The sequence below is a fragment of the Cokeromyces recurvatus genome, assembly GCF_025118155.1.
Source record: "Cokeromyces recurvatus strain NRRL 2243 chromosome Unknown BX663scaffold_5, whole genome shotgun sequence".
In the NCBI taxonomy this organism is placed as follows: Eukaryota; Fungi; Mucoromycota; class Mucoromycetes; order Mucorales; family Mucoraceae; genus Cokeromyces; species Cokeromyces recurvatus.
In genome coordinates this window covers 899,531-915,930 of record NW_026251391.1, presented here as the reverse complement: position 1 = coordinate 915,930, position 16,400 = coordinate 899,531, and the positions used below count along the sequence as shown (strand labels likewise).

Sequence of the window (16,400 nt, the reverse complement as noted above, 5' to 3'; positions counted from 1 at the left end):
TCAACTAGTATTCTTTTGATATCTAAGTGAGCTCTTGCTCATACTTTGCTTCAGTGATATCGCTCGCTACTTGTCTACTCATTATCCTTATATGTGATCTAAAGAATAATTGCGTTCAAATACCTGAATATGACAATTTCAATAAGTTATTGGTTCTGACAATTGATTATATGAATAAAAATCATTTGTTGGTCTTACAAGGAAAAAAAAAAAAAGATGATATTAGAAAACTTTGTTGTAGAATATAAGCAAAGCCTGCTTCATAGAATAACGTTGTTTTCTATATAGTACTACTTATTGGCAGTCGTTCAGTCATAAACTCCCTCCTCACACTTTTACTAAAATATGAAAATTATATACCTATCTTGCAACGACTGACTACCAAAATATTACATATAACTATATCTATATTTTATAAATTTATTATCATTTTTAAACATTATCGTTTGATGTTTTCTAGCCGAGCTAGCCGTGTGCAATTGTTATTTTAATACATTGTTGGTAGCATCTAATTTTGAGTTCATGGATTGATAAAAAAAAAATAATAATATTGCCTGAATATTTAACTCAATGTAGTGTTTTGACCTACTATAATCAGTTATATACATAATTTTAGTCATGAAAACTCATTACGTTTCAATAAAGGATAGAAGTTAAAGTAATTCTTTGAAAGGGAAAGCTATTACTAGTTGAAGCAAATAAAGCCAATCTGTTTAGCAATAAATGAACTATTCATTAAATATAATGAAAAAAAAAAAGGATTATTTTAAAAGATAAATGCAAAGTTAAATATTATATTAATTTTAAGTTTACTGTCTATATTGTTTAGATCAGACATTCTTCTGTTTAATTTTATTAATTTCAATTGTCTAGTTATTTATCAGAAAGGCGAATAATAATAAAAAACGCTTGGTATACATGTATATTTCAATCTATATTAATAATGAGTAGGCGGAAAGGACGAAGCTGAATCTAATGGACTAGGGGAGTGTGAATGAGATTGTTCATTTTTATGAGTAGCACTATTATGGCTGCTTTGATGATATTGATGATGAAAAGAGGATTTAATAGGCTCAGCTTTTGTAATACTTTGGTATGTTGTCATATTTTCTGATGAAGGTGAAGGTGTTACAAAGTCTTCATTTTGATTCGTTATTAAAGGCAATAAAATATGACTATTACCAAGTTGGCTTGAATCTACGGAAGATTTTCTTGTAATAATTGCAGATTTATCTTCTTCTTCTTCTTCTCTATATTGATGCTTTGTTATTCGATTTTTCATCAATACATTTAACATTCTTCTACCAAAAGTATTCGTTTGCTTCTTTGGAGAAAACAAAGCAGGTTCTGTACCATAATGTCGAAGACGAAGTTTATTTATAGGCATCCAATCTTGGCTAATTCTACAATAACCATTTTCCTTTCCTTCAGGTAAGCTTACCATAGATAATTGAGATTTGAAACTAGACCGTGATAGAGTACTTCCAATAGTATTTGTGCGATACACAGATTTTCGATATTCATCAAAAACATGACTATCATCTGAAGAGTAAGCAAAACCTGTAAATGACATTCTTTTACCAGTTTTCATATTCATAATTTCGCTATTGCCAAATTTAGTAGCCAAAGTACGACGCAAACCGAATCGACTACGTTTCCTCTGCTTCTTCTTAAGTTCATAATCTTCTTCATATATATCCTCTTCATCAGAAACATAGGATTGATTATAGTTTTGTTGATCTGAAGAAGATACACATGATCTTGTTCTCATCATGTTAATAGGTATCTCTTCCTCTTCCTCTAAGCCTTTTGTATCATATCTTTTTCTGGATTTACTATTTTCATCAAATTTAGAGCAGTTACAAAGAACAATTTCTCTAATGATATCATTATCGAAGGGATAGTATGTCTGTAAATAATACTTTGCGATAAATCTGGGCAATAGACAAACAATAAAAGTCAAAATAAGACAAAGCCAGAATGTTCCTTCACTAAATAGAATGGCTTCACCATAGAATGTAAATGTCATGATATTAGAATAAATCCCAGTCCAGATAAAGAAAGTTGCACAAGAAATAATAATGCATAAAATCATAATCCAGGTCCAGCTGAAGATCGTAAGACCGACAAGAATGTTAGCTACAACAACTGCAATACCGGCTATAAATGTACCAAGTTCGAAAACTCCTTCAGTATCATAACCATTACTACTCATTTTTGGCCCTATGAACATCATGTACGGCAATCCAAAGCAAACAGCAGATTGATAAATAGCATCAAAAACGGTTAGGAAAAAAATAGTGGGCGTAAATTTATCATTTCGAATACCCATTAAATACAACCGAGGAAATTTGAAAGAGTATTCTGCTTTCAAATCTTGATCAAATACGCCTGTTATGTTAATAATAGTTAGTACAAAGATATATAATATGTAAAATAATCGTCTATATTTACCTGCAAAGATACACGGTAAAGATGTAAAAACAAGATTATATAAAGTGATATAGGAATAATCAAACATCATAGTACCAGTAAATCTTTTTTTTTTTTTTTTTTTTTTTTTTTTTTTTTTTTTTTAAAAAAAAAAAAGAAAAAAAATTAGTATCTATAGAATATAACATACGTACACATGGCTAAATTTTATTTTACCCGCATATTAATTGATACCAGAATAATACTAAAGTCCACATAATATTTTTGTAAAAGAAAGTCATGATCATTTCTGATGTACGTAAATATGACCACCGGCCATGTACTAATAATAATTTACTTAAATAACTGAATTGGGCAATTGCATAATCAGATGCCATCACAGCTTGTCTTCCTTCTTCCCCGGATATTCCTATGCCAACGTTTGCCGCTTGTATCATCGAAACATCATTGGCTCCATCTCCAATGGCTAAAGTCATAACTTTTAGACCCTTTTTAACAAGATTGACTACCTTTGCTTTTTGCATTGGACTCACACGACAGCAAATAACCGCACAGCATTGTACTCCAAGCTTTAATAAGACTTGATTACAAGGGTCTTCTAATGCAAACTTTAAGGACTCACCATCAATTACTAAGGCACACTTTTGTATCTTGGATTTTTCTTCTACTTCATCTAGCGATTTTTGTAATTGTTCCTTTGTTTCTCCTTCATCTCGTGCATTCACGCTAATTAATAGCATGTCTTTCGTAAGTAGATTGCAAGCAAAACCAATATTAATAGCTGTTTCAACTTTATCACCAGTAAGTACCCAAATTTTTATACCAGCTTCTGCAAGGACAGCGATGGTATCAGGGACACCTTCTTGCAGTTTATCTTCAATAGCAGTGCCGCCCATTAATGTCAATGATTTTTCGATTTCTTCACATACACTTTCAATCTGTTCGTCACGGTTACTAATACTGTTGGATGCCGCCTTATAACGTATGACCCATTTCTGATATTCATCTTCATCAATAACACGACTAGCGATGCACAATGTTCTAAGACCTAAAAATACATGTCAAATAAGCTATTCACTTAAAAATAAATAATAATAATAATAATAAAAAAGAATGTGTAATTCCATTTTCTTTCTTTTTTTTATATATACCTTCGTTAGCAAAAGTAGCTAAATGTTGTAATGTTTCTTCTCTTACTTTTAGTTGATTTTTACTGGCTTCATCTGTTAAACTCTCAAGACCAGTGGATAACCTTTCATAAATGACAGAATCAGCACCTTTGCAAAGTAGTATGATTTTACCCTCTTGAGGTGATCTCATGATAATACTCATACGCTTTCTTGTTGAATTAAATTCTAAAACATGCAACAATTCCATAGAACGTAGCTCACCCATAATATCAACCATTACATTATCTTGTTCTCTGGCTACAAATGTAAATCCCATATCACGAGCAGTCGCTACTAAAGCGGCTTCATCTGGAGATTGAGCTTTATATTCAATCACATTTGGAGCAGACTCATCAGGTATTTCAGGAATAACGGTGTGACATAATGCCAATGCTGAAAAGAAATGAACTATATTTTGTGATTGTTCATCCTGAGCACTAATGTCATCAAATAACTGTGGGTCCACAAAAGTTGAGCTTGAGCTGGCATATTTGTGGTCAAAGAGCTCACTTTGCTTTTGTAACATTTCTTCTCGTGCCTTATCAATATCAATCTCTGGGGTATATGCATCTTTATTGTCTCTTAGCTTGGCTCCAATAGATGCCTCTGTCTCACCTAAGCCATAACAGATACCATTAATAGTGCATCGTCTAAATTCCATAATGTTTTGTGTAAGAGTGCCTGTCTTATCAGAAAAAATATATTCTATTTGTCCGAGGTCATCAGATATATTCCAAGTTTTAGGTATACAGGGTTGATTAAGTTTCTCATTATAAAGATCAATATCTGTATGAATAAAGTAAGCCTAATTTTGAATATGAGTTATGTAAAAAAAAAAAAAAAAAAAAAAAAAGATAATGATATAGGAAAAAGACTTTATATTTACAGCTGCAGTTTTGACGATTTGGACGGAAATATATAAAGAAATGGGTATGATATTTTGATAAATAACTAATGTTGTCCTATTTAGATACCAGGATAAGTGCTCCATATCATATTATCTGCTATTTTTTTACCTCTTTACCAAAACATAATGAATCCTTCCATAGCTCCACTTTCAGCATCTTTGCTTTCAAAAAAACTTGCAGAAGAATAATTCTTATTATAAATTATGCTTGCAGCAATAGAACATATTAAACACAAGATCAATAATAATATAAAATTAACAATAACCTAAAAATAGATGTGTAATAAATATACATTTTCGTCTTTCAAAAAAAAAAAAATACATGAATAAATAAATACACACTTACAAATGGATTTGTAGCTTTTTCCATTTTACTTTGTTTACTTGGCGTTTTCCCTGAATTAAGCATAATTTTTGTTTCATTCCCCGTAAATAAGACAAGACCAATAACCCAGCCTGTATTTCTTAAGACAGAGCCACGCAATAAAGTTGAATTTGCTGTGATTGCTTCTGTTTTCTCGTGAGATACTTCTGATATTATTTCATCATCGTATAGATTTGATATTTCATTTATTGTTTCCAACTCCATTTCATCTTCATCCTTAGTTATCGTAGTAGAGCTAAATCCTTCATCTCCAGTTAATTTTTCTTTTGTGTGTATGGTATCAATCTTCCATTTCAAGACACCATTATAGGAATATAAATTAGCATGCGGAGGTTCGCTTTCGATATAGAATTTACTATTTTTACAATCTTCAGGAGTGCTAAGTATGTTTGTGGCTTGAAGTGATCTTTTGATTTTCAAGTTAGTTTCACCATCCAAATTTTGCGTTTCAACATAGCAAAGCCCATCAGGTTCTGAGCTTGATAGGATGACTATATCAGCAGGAATAGGATCGTCATTACGAAGAAAGACAAAATCACCGACTTTTATATTTTCCCATAATGTAGGTTTCCATCCTTTATCTAAAGGTATACGAACTGATGTTGGTCTCTTCTTTTCGTTTTCATCTTTTACATTAGATGGTAAGACAGAATGTGGTAATTGACCAGGTCGATAAGGCATATGTTTCCTTTTTAACAAGATTATCTTTGGAAGAGAGGCTGTAGATTTGATTGTATTCTTTAATGTTGATGTGACAGAAGGTAATGGATGTCGATAGCTCGAATCCGTATCCGTTATAGTGATATTGATCTTTGACGATACGTCTGATTTTCGATAAGAAAGGAACCTCTTTATCGAATATAAGACTCGTTTCCACCTTGCAACTTTATATACAGGTATATTGACGTTTTTCCAATCTGATAGTGTATATGTTACAGTTTTATTAACGCTTTCGTCTGTTTGACGTCGTTTATTATCTTCTACAGCATCTTTAGCGCCTGTTAAAATCAATATAGCAGCTAAAGGTAACACTACTAATACCGGGGAGGCTGTGGTACTGAAGAGAGGAAACATTTGAAGGATAACTAGGAATAAAAAATAAAGATTTGCAATTCCACGAAACTGTTCAAATAAATTTTTTGGCAGAAAGGTATACCAAGTATATTTTGCTGTATTAATTCGATTAGAGATATAAGTTGTAGTAGGTTGACCATATTCGTCTAAATTATCAGGTGGAATATCGACATTTACATAAATAGTACGCCTTTCTTTTGAAGTATCTGGAAATAAACTTTTAGTAGATTTTTTATTTAATTGGCCTTTCTCTGTTTTCAAAAATCGATTTGTATTTGATTTCAAGTGTTCAAGTAACTTTGAAAAAGACATACTATAAGAAGAAGAGAAGAAAGAAAGAAAAGAAAAGAAAGAATATCTTCTTTCCCCTTTAAAATATAAATATTTATTTATAATGAATTAAATTTGTGTACCATTTTTTATTACCAATTTTGTGTTATTTAAAAGAAATTTCTATTTGACCAAATTGTCTATATGTCAAATATTATGTAATATATAAATATGTATATATAAAACAAAAAGAGTAAATGTAGTTAAAAAATCAAGAATATTCAAATGGGAGGTATGGGATTGTCTGAAAGTTCGCATATTACAGATATCCATTAGCTTATGTAAACAAAAAAAAAAAAAAAAAAAAAAGCTTGTGCTTCTCTTCTAAACTTATTTTTCAAATATTAATCTTAAACTAAAATATAGCCCGAAGTCTTTTTAACTTCCGTATTTAGTTTTTTTCATGTGCAGTACGATAAAAGAGTACTTTTATTTATAAATATATAAAATGAGCTTATAAAGAAAAGAAGAGAGTCTGAGTAGTTAGTACATCAGAAGTGAATCTAGATTGGAGAGAATTATTAACCAAATGATACATCCATATAATATAGAGAAGCTAACATACAAACTATGGAAAAGAAGCTGACGGGGTGATAGAAGTTTTCTTTTTATTATTACTTCACTAATAGCATTTATTACGAAGATAATTTGATTATCCCTATGTACACACATATATATCTTTGATGGCCTTGTGTTATCTCATTATAAATTAACGAAAACTGTGTGTTTTTTTTTTCATCTTTACAGAAGAACATTACGACTTCACAATAGGTTATTATTTAGGTGAAATAGATGTAAATAGCTATATTTTTTCTAAAATATATATTTAGTAATTACTAACATTAATGTTTCGAACATTTTTTTTTTCAAAAAAGAAGAATGCTCCTTTGCGTTTATTATTATAAAAGTAATGATGACATATTCAAATTTTGCTTACACTTCATGTTGGCTTGCCAAATGCACGATATACTGAGTTTGAAACTATTTACCACTACTACTGTTGCAAATTAATCTTACAAGAAAAATCCAGGAAATTGGCATTCATTTTCATACTGCTTATACCTTTTAACCCTTGTTGTACAGAAATAGATATATATTCTTATTTATTCACCCAAGTATTATCAGATAATAATAATAATATTAATAATAAAAAAGGGAAAATGGAGCCTTCAACTTTTGATAAAATGAAAATGGGCGCAATGATGGGTGGCACTGTTGGTTTATGTATTGGCTTTGTTTTTGGGTCTATAAGTCTTATGAGGTATAAAATAAAAATCGTAAGATTATGAATCCAGTATTAAAAGAGTGCTTAATATTTGTCTAGGTATGGATCAGGCTCCAAAGGTCCTATTACAATGCTTAGTAAGTACATGATTGGGTCAGCAGCTTCATTTGGTTTTTTCATGTGTAAGTTTTTTTTTTTTTTTTTTTAATGAAATTCAATGTTTAGAAATGTAAAATTGTATATTCAATAATGTATATTTTCTTCTCATGTAGCGATAGGATCTGTTGTACGATCTGAAAGCAGGTTTCAAACACCTAATATGAATTTGCCTGTTATCATTAATAACCATCGATTTGGTGAGAATAAATCTGCATTCCATCAAGAAAATAAAGAAAAGTAATATTTTTATTTTATTTTATTTTATTTTTTTTTTTTTTTATTCTGTAAGCTTTTTTTTTTTTTTTTTTTTTTTTTTTTTTTTTTTTTTTTTTTTTGAAAGCGGGTATGCTTTATGGCTTGAACAAAAAAAAAAAAATCCTTGTTTAATTTTGTACATTCTTTAAAACTTTTCTATTGATTTACACATGAATATAAAAGAAAAAAAAAAAAAAAAAGGGAATGTATATAAATAAAACCACCAAAAAATAAAAAAAAAATTAAAGGGGATATATGAACAAATCTTTATTGTTATGTATACTTTGTGAAATCAAGTAAAGCTTCGTAGGGATAACCGTCTTTACCGATCTTTCCAGCATTGCTGTTTGGATTTGCATTATTTTCAGGTATAGTAGGCGTAGCTGAAGAAGATAAGCTATTATTAGCAGCCTTATTCGTTAATCTTTCTTTAACTCTTTGAATTTGTCGTAATCTTTCTCGCCAGTGAGAAACATATTCGTGTCTTCCTCCAGCACTTGCACTTTGCCAAAAGACTTGAGCAAAAATATTCGCATGAATTGCTGCTTGGCGTACGAATTCAGGTAATGATTGTGCACTTACTAATTTAGGCTCCTCACCAAAAGGCCCAATATCTGGCATATCAGGTCTACGTTGTAACTCTACCTTAAAGAACGTGTTCTCAGTACCTGTCAATGCGTGGGCTGGTGACATTGCTTCTGTTGAAATTGAATGTGGAGAGACAATGATATTAATGAAATTAAATTGTGAAGGTAAAGTATCAAACGCATAGTCTAATCCGGAATCATTGTAGACAATCGATACATAGTCATTACCAATATGTCTCTTCTTAGCACTACATTGTGGATCACGTTCCAAGTTGGTAGGCATCAAGGTTGCAACATGAAAGACAGCTTCTGTTACATCATCTTTCCAAAAATAAGCAAATCGCCCATCAATGTCCATTTCCTTGTCAAGACCACCTGTATTACCCGTACGTCCATGTAAACGTTGAATTGTGCCCAGAGCATTCAAAAATCGTACATAATCGGGTGACCCGTATGTGTTGGCTAAAATATCCACTTCTTTCGTCTGTCCTTTACCTACGTACAACACTCCAATCTTATGAAAGTCAACAACAGGAATACGATCAAACGTAGCTAGTGTACGTGCAGTTGTTTCATCATCAGGTAAAGGAGGTGAAATATCGAGGGTACGACCTATATCAGGATAGTTATTGAACTGAAGATACAGGAAGCCAGGGTCAATGGATGGTTCAATTTTACGTAACTGCGTAACAGGATTATAATAGGTAGAACTTGATTCATCACCGGTCAATTTGGGGTCTGATAACACCTCACGAACAGCTGTTTCTACTGCTTGTCTTTCATTTTCAATCAACGATTTATCTCTGACAGTATCATTCGTAGTCACCTCTATACCAAGGCAATTGTTTGGATTGGACATATCAATAGCAATGTCGGAGTTATTGCTTACCAACATTTGACTAAATGAAGGTCTACGAGCCTCTAGTGTTGATGGAGATGTCATATCAGTCAATGAATCTTTTATTTTTGAAGGACCTACTACTAATCCTTCTGATTGTGCCTCTGAAGCTGCATTTGTTACAACTTGTTGTTCAAGCCCATCATCATTTAGTAAGTTATCAGGCTTCTCTATATTTCGATCCTTGGTATTTTGATTTTCTTCAATATTATCTTCTTGGACTTGTTCTTCATCATCATTCCTATTATTATCACGATCTTTTAACATTTTGGAAGCCATAATATCAGGTTGATACTGCATCATTAAGAGTGCTGGTAAGGTTCGATAATCAATGTTATCTGATTTAACTTTATTCTCGATATAGCACATCATGGACACTGTACCTGAGGGTCGACGTACAGTCACTTCGATCCATCCTGACGATTTAGCCATCTTCAATGTCAACAAAGTATGGCCATATACCCACGTACGTTGACTCTGCTTAGTAGATGATGCTGTCGTATCACCATCTCCCATTAAAATCTTGGACACAATCGACTTTTCAGGAGCAAGACTTACATCAGCAAATGAAAATCGAGAAAGCATATCAATACAAGTATATGTTTGCTCATCAATTGATTTTCCTATAGAAATGCCGCTTAATAAACGCTGAATAATAAAGGGTACATGTTTTCGACGTTCACGTAATGGGATAGCTGTAAACCAAACGGTAATAACTAAATATGCCATAATTAATACATATTGTTTTAGAGCGCTCTGACCAATTTCTTTTTGTCCATTGATTGTTGATGAACCACTGATAGCAGGGATTGTAGTATTAGTACCAGGACTCATCATAGGTGAAGTAGCAGGTGTATTTAGGGGTGATTGTTGTTGCAGTTGCTGCTGCAGTTGCTGCAGTTGCTGCTGCTGCTGCTGTTGTTGTTGTTGTTGTTGCTGTTGCTGTTGTTGTGTACGAGAATATTGCAAATAGTTCAAAGCAATTGCAAACACAGGTTTATACATATCTCCAGTAAAATTAGCATAGAGCTTAGGTAATCGCGCTAATGAAGATAAAAATTCCAAAATGTGAACTGAAACACTACTAACAGAAATAATTTGAGACATACGTTGAAGAATCTCATTCAACATTTTCGTTACGGAGAGTGGCATTTCATGACAGCAAACAGCAAGGGAATTAATACAGAGCCGTGTTGCGCTTGTCACTTGTGTAATTCCCACATAGAATGCATACACAATTTCGTCTTGATCCTGTTTAGGTTCAGTAAAAACACGTCGGTAAGAGATTAAAACCGTTAACAAGTTGTAAGCATAGACAAGAAGGTCATTGCGTTTAGTATGAGGTGGTAAGTTAACAACAGATTCTAAAAACTTTCGTGTGCTTGTCCATTTGACGAGTCGACGGCGAAGCTTGTTTATATGGGGTGAAGCGCCACAGAATAAATGTTTGTTACTTAACTGTTGAGGTAGTCGTTTCAAAACAAATAATACAACTGACCAGTTTGGTGAATGAGAAAGGATACGAACATAAGATTTCAACATTTCATTAATATCTAACACAGTTTCTATCCCCTCATTAAGCTTTTCACTATAAGATAGAATATTAGGGTTTGGATAAAATACAGGCTGTTTTTCTTGTCCTTTGGTTGGCTCAGATGGTTGAATACCAGAAGATCCTTGTTTTGAACTAATAGCAGGACAGGGTATCGTACTACCGACAAGCTTTTTTTCTTTGCCTCTTGTCTTTTATTATGCTGTTGAGCACGAATTACAGATATAACACTGTTTTCTTCTTTTATACCTATTATGCATATACAAATACATACATATATATATGTATATAAGTGAGGAAAGTTCAATGCATAATTGAGATAGAACAAAAAAAAAAAAAAAAAAAAAAAAAAAAAAAAAAAAAAAAAAAAAAAAAAAAAACTAGTGTATTACTTACTGTCATGAATAAGAAATAAATGATGGTTTGTTGGACATCTAAATCTTAATAAGAGATCTAAAGCAACAATCTTAGGTCCACCATAAGGACATGCAAGATCTGAACGATCATTAGCAATTTCAGTGATAATATTAAAGGTTTTTTCACAAAATTTACTATTTGATGCTAATAAAAAATTTTCAAATAGTTCAGAGATACCACACATAGCAGGTACACCTTGACAATGTTCGCCGCGAAGAAAAGCATCTGTTGTAGTCTCAGTTATGAATGTCAAATTTGCTTTAAACTGTTGTGTTGTAGAAGAAATAGAAGGAGATGCAGTAACGGACGATGAAGCTGAATTAGTAGTTCTGTGTATTTGTGGTGAATGAGGAGGTCGAATAGAAGAGGATAATTTATTATTTAAAGACTGATTATGATGGTGTTGTTGTTGCTGCTGTTCATCAATGGTACTACATTGACACTTTGCACATTCTCTTAATATGGTAATCATATTATTGAAGATTGACTCACTTTGACAATCTGACAATGATGATACCATTAAATCAATTGCTAACTGTCGTATATGAGGATCTGTCTCCAAAGGGAGTCTTTGCATAATAGGGATAACAACTGCTTCATAAATATTCTCTGAATAAAAATCCTTGACTGAAGCACATACATCCGCTACAATATTCAACATAGTCAGACGAATAGCTGTTGTTGTTGTAGTCGGGTTAGCATAAATATAGAATGTATTAGTAACTTCTTGTAATAATTTTAACCAATTCTTAGAGGATGGTAGTAATAGATGTTCAGTAACATAGTAATTTAAGAGAATAGAAGCAGTATTATCACAACAATAAGCACGCAGTTCAAAGAGAACGTTCATAAATCGACTCAAGGGGCCCTTATAGTCCTTCTTTTTGTATAACTGGATTACAATCTGAATAAAGCAAGCAAATTGATGAATACAAGATAAAGAAGATGAACCTGATGTTTCGACGTTGAATAAATTGATATCACTGTTACTGTTATTATCTGTCGTTTTCTTTACATAACTTGTGATAATATCGACAATATCCCATACTTCATCCCAATCCATTAAACTTAGGTTATTTTCCGGTGTTTCGATTAGTAATATTAAAGATTTTAAGATGGTACCATTTATGATGTCGTTTCCTTTTGTAGCAACTCTTTTCAAATACATTAATATTATAGAATCAGAAACCATATATGTTTCTGCACCTATTCTGTTTGTTTTTCCCCAAGCTATTTCGCTTAATAATCTAATAGCTCCTTTTATCAAAATGTTCTCTTTATCTATTTTAGACGGTTGCTTATCTAAGAACCGGCATAATGTTAATATAGCTGAATGTGCGCAATGAGATCGAAGTAAGTTTAAAAATATCGGCCAACAAGATACAGCATTACTTGAAGTAGCAACAGGCTTTTGTCGAGTAGTATCCGATAACAATATAGCAGAAGCAGCAACAATATCCAAAAATGGTGTTAATGCTTCAAAAGGAACGAACCGATAGCGTACAACAATATCTGTAAATTCTAGACATGCTTGAATATCATCTAAATGTTGAGAAGAAAAAAATGCCTTGTGTGCTGCAAGAATCATTTGTGCTACCTCATCCTCCTCAAACAAAGCAAAGTTAAATTTAGCGATGACCGTAAGGAAATGCATCAAGTCGCTTAAATAAGGTATTGCTTGTATTTGTTGTTGAGAAGATTTCTGTTGTAATGCGACATCTAGCCAATGAATTATCAACTTTGTAATGTTCTTTTCGAAACCAGAGATATCTCTGCCTCCTTTACATAAAGCAAATAAGGTCTTGTACATATCATCAAAGTCCTCCCAGTGGGTGTAGTTTCGCAATGAGGCATAAAATGTCACCCGCGCCATACCCAAGTCGTTATATTGGCCAATAATACAAGCTAACATGAACTCAAATACGCCATGTCGAGCTTCACGTGGCATATTTGGTTGAAGTATGTCCTGTACTGTAAAGAACACATTTTCCAAATGTGTAAATCGATAGGTTTTACAAATTTCAGAAAATACTGCTAAATGTTTACAACGGGATTGTAAAGGCTGTGATTGTTCGAGTAATGGTAAAATAGGTCGAGCATCTAATGGTTGAGACGGATCTTTACTAGAAAGATTGAGACAAGATTCTACAGTTATTGATGATGCTCGTGAACGAAGAATATTACTTAACCAATGATTAGAAGTTTGTTGTTTTTGTGAATTAGCCGTCATTTATTATGGTTAATATTATTATTTAATTTTGGTCAAGTAAAGAATATAAACTAGTTAAAGCATAATAAAACAGAATAAAATGGAATAATATAAAATGGAATAAAATAAAATAAAATAAAATATTGCACAGACATTTATGTGACGACTTAAATAATAGTAATTATTATTATTTTTTTTTTTTTTTTTTTTTTTTTTTTTTTTTTTTTTTTTTTAATAATTAAAAAAAAAACCCCATTTATTAGAATTTGAAGACTTGATCACTAAGTTTACTAACAGCACGAGGTTTGTCATATCCTAATTCAGTCAAATTCTCAGTCATAGCTTTAACCATTGGTAAAGGACCACAGATTAACATTTTAATATCACTAGCAGGAGGAGGACAACGTTCGCGAATCATATCTGCTGTAATAAATCCAGAACCTTGAGACCAGCCAGAAGGAGGTTTATTCAAAACATGATAAATATTAATATTATCATGTTTTTTAGCAAGTTCATCTAATTCTTCACGAAGTAAAATATCTTCTTCAGTAACATTACCATAAATAAGACTCACTTGAGTTTTATCATTAGGATTCCTTACGATGGCATGAATAATCTTATAGAATAGCATTTAGTATACATATATATTTATATACATATATAAATTATGTCATCTTTTATTTTACCTGAAGCATAGGCGTTATACCAGTACCGCCGGCAAGCATACCAATCGATCTACACATATTAGGAGTATAGTTAAATGTGCCCTTAGGTCCTCTTACCGAGATTTCATCACCAATCTTAAGTTCACTAAATAGTCTGGAAATATTACCAGAAGGATAAGACTGTATAAAAAAAAAATATGAACTTGTTTGTTTTTTTTCCATAAGTATATAAATAATATTACCTTAATGAGTAAGTCGAAATGACCTTGAACATCATCAGAAGTAATGGGAGTATAGCTACGAGAAATTTGTTTACCATTAATCTCGGCCATAACAGACACATGTTGACCAATAGGAAGACCAAGTACAGCATCTTTACGAGGCAATTCAAAACGGTAGCTAATACAACCATTAGTAAATATATAATTTGTTAAAATTAGTTTTATATACATGTATTATATTACATGGCAGTATTATGAGAAATAACAATTTTTTCTATTAATTTAAACTTTTTGAATACTTTAGCATCTAGAACTTCAACTATGTATATATGAAAAAAAAAGAAGAAGAATTATTTGTCATGTCAATAAAATACATTAGCAATGTCATTTTAAACAAAAAATTACCTTTTTTATTGAAAAAGAAATAAGCACTTCCTGCAGCAATAACAGCTGGAATCAAGTAGGGTAAATAGTTTTGAATAGAATCCATTGTTTAACTGAAGAAGAAAAAAAAAAAAAAAAAAAAAGAAATTTTTAATAGACAGAATTTGGGGTATATGTATCGACATTAATCTAATTGAAAAGGACATGTGATAGCCGTGTTGTAGTAGGTTACAATCCCCGCTCCTTATTGTTTTGGATGTCTTTGAACAAACAGTAATGTTATTAATTTTAAAAACTTAATTGTATGTAGGATATTGAATAAATCAAAAAACTCCGGATCGGATTATCAATGATAGGAGAATCCCAAAGAACGATAACAAAAAGTATTGCCGGCACTATTAGTATTAAATGGAAGTTAAACAAAGAACGTTTACCAAGTTTGTGAAGAATTACGTAAACAGGCCCCCCCAAACAAAGGATATCAAAATATAAATACGATTTGTGTGTACAGAAAGCAAATTTAAAAGATAAAGTTACAAATGTATCAACTATTTCACGCAATTGAAGATAGATGCTACATTTGGAGACAGAAGATAGAATGCTGTTTTGTGAACAATTGTGTAGGGTGTTTAGCCTGATAAGTCGAATAACTACTAGGTAGCCAATCAAGGCACCAATCACGTCCAACAAAGGACAGAGTAGGATTTAATGATAAAATAAGTTCGCGTAGTGATAATATCAAAAGTAAATTCTATGTTGACCTAAGTTGCATTTTGATATTGTGTTTAAATTTGTTGGGCGTTAAACAATGTATTTTGGGTTGACACTATTTCTAAATTGGATTAGTTGGTAATGGCTTATATCATTGAGACTTAATTGTAGAGAAATAATGAGAAACAAGATAATAAAGCGCCATTAAATAAATTTAAGGAACATAATAAAACCGTATTTTTAAGATTATGGAGTCCTTTACTGTATGAGCAGTATTCTAGTCATATAGGATGAATTCAACAAATAATGTATTTAAACTATTGAACTTTTTTTTTTTTTTTTTTTTTTTTTTTTTTTTTTTTTTTTAATTTTAAATCATTTAATATCAGTATTGAATTAACAAAAAGGTTTAATTCCTATTTAATATCGTTTTTCTCTCAAATTCATTACTAATCTGAATAACATTTGTGCATCATTCCCATTAACACATAGATCATCACATACAATAGAATGAGACCAATTCCTTTCAGTAAAAAGATGGATATTTTAGCAAAACTTAATGCTAAGGAGACTAAATATACAAGAAATTGGTTCAAGTAAGATAAAGTAAATGTCATTGAATGGTCATCATACTCACTTGATTTAAATCCAATTGAAAACCTTTGGTTTTATTTGAAGTGCAAGCTTGCTGCCTATGATAGGCCACCAAAAAAACATGGATGAATTGTGGGAGTGAGTTGCTGATGTTTAGTATAATAAAGTTACAGCCAAACTATGCTTAAAACACATAGAAATCATGCCAAGACGTGTTGAAGCAGT

The 16,400-nt window shown here is 31.6% G+C and overlaps 4 protein-coding genes across 4 annotated transcripts; 1 reads left to right on the top strand and 3 right to left on the bottom strand.

Annotated features, from left to right (window-relative positions):
- Positions 1 to 937: 937 nt before the first annotated feature.
- BX663DRAFT_484195 (uncharacterized protein) lies at positions 938 to 6,280 on the bottom strand (the record flags this gene model as incomplete). Its single annotated transcript, XM_051524542.1, has 7 exons — positions 938 to 2,391; positions 2,455 to 2,537; positions 2,650 to 3,481; positions 3,585 to 4,407; positions 4,489 to 4,564; positions 4,627 to 4,775; positions 4,856 to 6,280. 7 exons carry the CDS (start codon positions 6,278 to 6,280, stop codon positions 938 to 940), a joined length of 4,842 nt encoding a protein of 1,613 aa, XP_051385712.1.
- A 1,080-nt stretch (positions 6,281 to 7,360) lies between these two features.
- BX663DRAFT_500704 (reactive mitochondrial oxygen species modulator 1-domain-containing protein) lies at positions 7,361 to 7,936 on the top strand. The gene is made up of 3 exons (XM_051526364.1): positions 7,361 to 7,559; positions 7,623 to 7,705; positions 7,796 to 7,936. Exons 1-3 carry the CDS (start codon positions 7,459 to 7,461, stop codon positions 7,921 to 7,923), a joined length of 312 nt encoding a protein of 103 aa, XP_051385711.1. The 5' UTR covers positions 7,361 to 7,458; the 3' UTR covers positions 7,924 to 7,936.
- Positions 7,937 to 8,143: 207 nt separating this feature from the next.
- Positions 8,144 to 13,818, bottom strand: BX663DRAFT_500702 (uncharacterized protein). The gene is made up of 7 exons (XM_051526363.1): positions 11,371 to 13,818; positions 11,188 to 11,223; positions 9,020 to 11,152; positions 8,606 to 8,998; positions 8,516 to 8,578; positions 8,373 to 8,482; positions 8,144 to 8,348 (listed from the first exon to the last, which is right to left on the bottom strand). Exons 1-7 carry the CDS (start codon positions 13,619 to 13,621, stop codon positions 8,211 to 8,213), a joined length of 5,124 nt encoding a protein of 1,707 aa, XP_051385710.1. The 5' UTR covers positions 13,622 to 13,818; the 3' UTR covers positions 8,144 to 8,210.
- Positions 13,819 to 15,013, bottom strand: BX663DRAFT_500701 (uncharacterized protein). Its single transcript, XM_051526362.1, has 5 exons — positions 14,892 to 15,013; positions 14,730 to 14,805; positions 14,508 to 14,664; positions 14,287 to 14,445; positions 13,819 to 14,216 (listed from the first exon to the last, which is right to left on the bottom strand). Exons 1-5 carry the CDS (start codon positions 14,974 to 14,976, stop codon positions 13,860 to 13,862), a joined length of 834 nt encoding a protein of 277 aa, XP_051385709.1. The 5' UTR covers positions 14,977 to 15,013; the 3' UTR covers positions 13,819 to 13,859.
- Between the last annotated feature and the right edge of the window lie 1,387 nt (positions 15,014 to 16,400).

What these genes read in the sequence shown, in the direction of transcription:
- BX663DRAFT_500704 (XM_051526364.1), top strand. Translation starts at nt 7,459, where the DNA reads ATGGAGCCTTCAACTTTTGATAAAATGAAAATGGGCGCAATGATGGGT. An exon ending in GGGTCTATAAGTCTTATGAG is followed by an intron (nt 7,560 to 7,622) that starts GTATAAAATAAA and finishes ATATTTGTCTAG; the next exon opens with GTATGGATCAGGCTCCAAAG. An exon ending in TTCATTTGGTTTTTTCATGT is followed by an intron (nt 7,706 to 7,795) that starts GTAAGTTTTTTT and finishes CTTCTCATGTAG; the next exon opens with CGATAGGATCTGTTGTACGA.
- BX663DRAFT_500702 (XM_051526363.1), bottom strand. Translation starts at nt 13,621, where the DNA reads ATGACGGCTAATTCACAAAAACAACAAACTTCTAATCATTGGTTAAGT. An exon ending in TTTATTTCTTATTCATGACA is followed by an intron (nt 11,224 to 11,370) that starts GTAAGTAATACA and finishes TATGCATAATAG; the next exon opens with GTATAAAAGAAGAAAACAGT. An exon ending in CAGTGTTATATCTGTAATTC is followed by an intron (nt 11,153 to 11,187) that starts GTGCTCAACAGC and finishes CAAGAGGCAAAG; the next exon opens with AAAAAAAGCTTGTCGGTAGT.
- BX663DRAFT_500701 (XM_051526362.1), bottom strand. Translation starts at nt 14,976, where the DNA reads ATGGATTCTATTCAAAACTATTTACCCTACTTGATTCCAGCTGTTATT. An exon ending in TTTCTTTTTCAATAAAAAAG is followed by an intron (nt 14,806 to 14,891) that starts GTAATTTTTTGT and finishes ATATATACATAG; the next exon opens with TTGAAGTTCTAGATGCTAAA. An exon ending in ATTTCTCATAATACTGCCAT is followed by an intron (nt 14,665 to 14,729) that starts GTAATATAATAC and finishes TGGTTGTATTAG; the next exon opens with CTACCGTTTTGAATTGCCTC.